Source organism: Sinocyclocheilus anshuiensis, unplaced genomic scaffold (genome assembly GCF_001515605.1).
Source record: "Sinocyclocheilus anshuiensis isolate Anshui unplaced genomic scaffold, SAMN03320099.WGS_v1.1 scaffold1148, whole genome shotgun sequence".
NCBI classification, from domain to species: Eukaryota; Metazoa; Chordata; class Actinopteri; order Cypriniformes; family Cyprinidae; genus Sinocyclocheilus; species Sinocyclocheilus anshuiensis.
This window is the reverse complement of record NW_015548259.1, coordinates 11,249-15,369: the sequence shown is the minus strand read 5'-3', so window position 1 is coordinate 15,369 and position 4,121 is coordinate 11,249. Positions and strand designations below refer to the sequence as shown.

At 37.6% G+C, this 4,121-nt stretch overlaps 1 protein-coding gene across 1 annotated transcript in view; it reads left to right on the top strand.

The window, feature by feature from the left end:
• The window catches only part of LOC107655475 (parathyroid hormone 2 receptor-like), a gene marked incomplete at its 3' end in the record, with an annotated part of 13,905 nt that extends 11,940 nt beyond the window's left edge, over positions 1–1,965 (top strand). The window contains exon 6 of the mRNA XM_016442968.1: positions 1,779–1,965. Within this exon, the coding sequence (XP_016298454.1) occupies positions 1,779–1,965 (187 nt within the window). The remainder of the gene's footprint in view (positions 1–1,778) is intronic.
• Between the last annotated feature and the right edge of the window lie 2,156 nt (positions 1,966–4,121).

The following is a 4,121-nucleotide window of genomic DNA, read 5'->3' as shown; positions in this document are numbered from 1 at the left end:
ACATTTCATTACACCAAATACACAAAATAATGTTCTTTTTAGCAACATCATATGACCCCTTTAAAGTCTAATATTATTTTCTCTCTTTGTACTCCGTGCTTCATTAGCAGTACAACGGTCATGTCTTCAGTTTAGGGGAATGTGCCGTTAGCTGTGACATGCCAATACTATTCACACAGTAAAGAAAATGCCTTCTCACATTTTCTCAATTTCCGTTGAAAATAGACCACTGAAAAAACATTAATAACTTGATTGAAAATTTGGCTTGAGATAAAAGAGTGGCTCAGTTTTTAAAATGTGTGCATTTAAAATTAAATGATACAAAATGTCAATATTAATTGCACTGCAGGTGAGCTGTGGGGAGCAATGTAACATTGCAAAACAATTCTGAACATTGCTTACTGGCAGCTACATACAGGGTCGTATAGCACTTTAGAGAGAAAGACGAGTGCAGTCTGGGAAATCCATTTTTTTTCTCTTTCTTTTGTTTTAGTTTGATTGTTTATATGCATGCTGACATGTATTTATACAGACTGTAGATTATTATTTTTGTCCATTGTTATCTCTTTCAGGATTTGATGTTTCCATTTCCAGTGCAATCTTTCAACTTTAAAATAAATTGTTTAAATAAAATATATTGTTTAAATTGTTACTAGTACTACCTTGAGTTATTATTTTGGAATAAATGTAAAATGTTAAAAAACAATAAACTGATTAGATTTATAGTTGGTTTTAATAAATAGAATAGCCTATTAATTACATTGTTAATGTAAAAATACAAAATAGATTTTTATTCTGGTATAGTGTAAGTAATGTTTATTTAACCAAGAAAATGTGACTGGGACATTAATTTACATTTAATAAAAAAAAATGCCTCCTCAATTCAGAACACCACTGTTTACAATAATAAGGGCTTTTCTTGCTTGGCTTCAGATAAATATCAGGTTTTCGGATGTAACTTTCAAAACAGCAGCTATGAGATATTGTAAATGAAAACTAGATGAGGTGAGAAAGTTGTTTAAACTTTTGACGTGAGATGTAACAAAGCAAAAGACATTTGAGCTAAATAAATGATGACAAAGCAATCACATCCAAGCTGCTGTGTACAGTAGAATATGTGAGTATTCTTATGCACTTTGAAGTATCTGATGCAGTGGATTGAACACAGCAATTGTTGATGAAATACAGCTATCAATGCATTTTTTTCCTGAGGCGAAATTTTGAAAGTGGCAGTTTTTGTTGTGTTGAAATACAGGAGTCAAGCCCGCTCTCAACATGTAGTGCTCTTTCTGACACTTATGATCAGAAATACACAGAGATATATGAAAACTGTAATTCGTCATTTACTAAAGTAATATTTAAAGGGTACTAAATGTAGAAAGCCTTTATAACATGCCACGTCAGACTTTGGGGATTTTTGTGAACAGATGGTCACTGAGTGTATTAATATTGCATTCATTCTGTCTGTGTCCCCTGTGAAAATGATAAACAATATAGAGAACAGATTAAAATTGGATGGGTACACTAAATAAAAATACAGTACATCATAACATTAAGTGGTTTCCAGGTAGTAGTGATTACAAGCTACAAAGGATGTATATAAATCTTGTCTTTAATATACAGTAGCAGAATTTTAGCATTATGTAGAAACAACCTAAGCACATTACTCAGTAAACCTACTTTGTCTTAATTTCCCAGAATGCATATTATTTCTGAGGTCTACCATCTTTTCCATTTTCTGCCTAACAAGCCTCATATGTATTTCTGTGTGTTTTCAGGCGTCTCCACTGCACCAGGAACTACATTCACATGCACCTGTTTGTTTCCTTCATGCTGCGTGCTGTCAGCATCTTTGTGAAGGATCACGTGGTACACACTAGTGCCAGGCTGCAGGAATTTGATGCTGTGCTTATGAATAACTTCACTAATGCTGTGGATGTGGCACCAGTGGACACTTCACAGTATGTGAGTCAAGTGCTATCTCATGCATCTTAGTATTAAAGTATTTGATCAAATATTGTTCAAGTATCTTATGTCGCTACATTTCAGATTATGTAATGTATATTTATATTAGGGTTGGGTTATATAGTTTAAAAGGGTAAATGACATATTTATAAATGATAAATATACTGCATACACTGTAAACCCTAACGCTAAAAATAATTCACTGGTTTGAGTAGGGCTTATATTAAACAAATTAGTTCAATCAAATTAACTTTTATGAGTATTTAGAACTTTCTTTTTTTAAAGAAAGTTATCTGAATTGTTTCAGTGTTTTGAATTTAATGAACTTTTCTTTTAATTCAGACAAACTTAATTTATATGATCGTGGTTTTGCACAACTTGTCAGTGAACAACGGCTCTGTGTAGTAAATGCTGCTTCATGTGAAAGCAATGATTTACCGCTGATTACAGAAGCGGCTTTACTGACAAGATGCGCATTAAATATCGCATGCGATTTATCGTGCAGCCCTAGTTTGTCAGAGAGGTATAAAAAGGTTATACCGCAGCAGCCCTCGTGTAAAGACCAGCGACTCCACCAAGCAGGATGCCGACAAGGGACATAAGTATCGCTTTTTATTCGTTCTCTTTCCTACAACTTGTTTCACTTCTCTTCCAGTTTTTATGACCGATATTTACTATGTGTTTCCATATCCTTACTATTACTAACACTCGCAAACCACACATCACACACTGTAGGCAGTATAATCCTGACAACCTGCGCATTTTGCCTATGTCTGCTAATACACTACTTTCTTTTCCTATTGGTCTCTGGAATTGCCAGTCTGCTGTAAACAAAGCAGATTTCATTACATCTATTATTTCATTACATCCATGAGCTCAACCTCAGGGCCCTGACAGAGACCTGGATCAAACCAGAAGACACTGCTACACCTGCAGCCCTCTCCAATAATTTCTCTTTTTCCCACACCCTGATCTGACTGGAAGAGGTGGAGGTACTGGTCTGCTTATTTCTAACGATTGGAAATTTAATCCTTTACCATCTCTGGTTATCAACAGCTCCTTTAAATCTCATTCAGTTACTATCACCCACCCTCTTAAAATCCATTTCGTAGTTGTTAATCGACCCCCAGGACCGCTAGGTAAATTCTTGGAGGAGTTAGATGTGCTGCTCTCAACCTTCCCTGAGGATGGTACTCCTCTGGTAATGCTTGGAGACTTTAATGTCCACCTAGTTAAATCTCAGGCCAGAGTCCCGCGTGGGCAGGTACCCGACGGGTGAACCGCTAATATCTGATGTAACGGGTGGAATAATGCTTTTGTGTCGGGTGCGAATCAGACGGGTGACAGTCACAGGTGGGTTGCGGGTCCGATATTTCGTAGTTGTTAATCGACCCCCAGGACCGCTAGGTAAATTCTTGGAGGAGTTAGATGTGCTGCTCTCAACCTTCCCTGAGGATGGTACTCCTCTGGTTATGCTTGGAGACTTTAATGTCCACCTAGTTAAATCTCAGGCCAGAGTCCCGCGTGGGCAGGTACCCGACGGGTGAACCGCTAATATCTGATGTAACGGGTGAAATAATACTTTTGTGTCGGGTGCGAGTCAGACGGGTGACAGTCACGGGTGGGTTGCGGGTCCGATAGACAAGACTATTTCGACTCAATCCAATACACTCTGACAGGCAGCTGCTTTCAAATGGTCCCGTGCTTGTGTTCACGCTCTATATGAAGACCATTAATGGCTTTTAATTACAGCGCGATTTGCAGCACTGAGCATTGTAGCCAATCAAACGAGAAGGGTCTGGCTGCAGCCTCGCACTTGCACTCTCAGACTTGCACTCTCAGACTTGCATTCTCAGATACTTGCGCTTCCGCTAGCGACGTCACTTGCAGGCTTTATTTTTTATTTTGTTCTATTTTTTATTATTTTTTGTTTGAATCTCTCAACATTTTACAACAGTAGCCAGGTGGTGAAGACAAGAAAAAAGAAACTAAATTGCAATGTCACTTGCAATCGCCACTTGTACTCTTGTTAAGCTTGTTAGCTCCCTGTGTGTATATATAGCCCTAGTTTTTCTTTAGTTCCTTGTGAGTTGTTGAATGTAATGGTTGTCTGCCAGTCATTCTGTTCTTTGTTCCCTTTGGGTTTTGCCTTATTG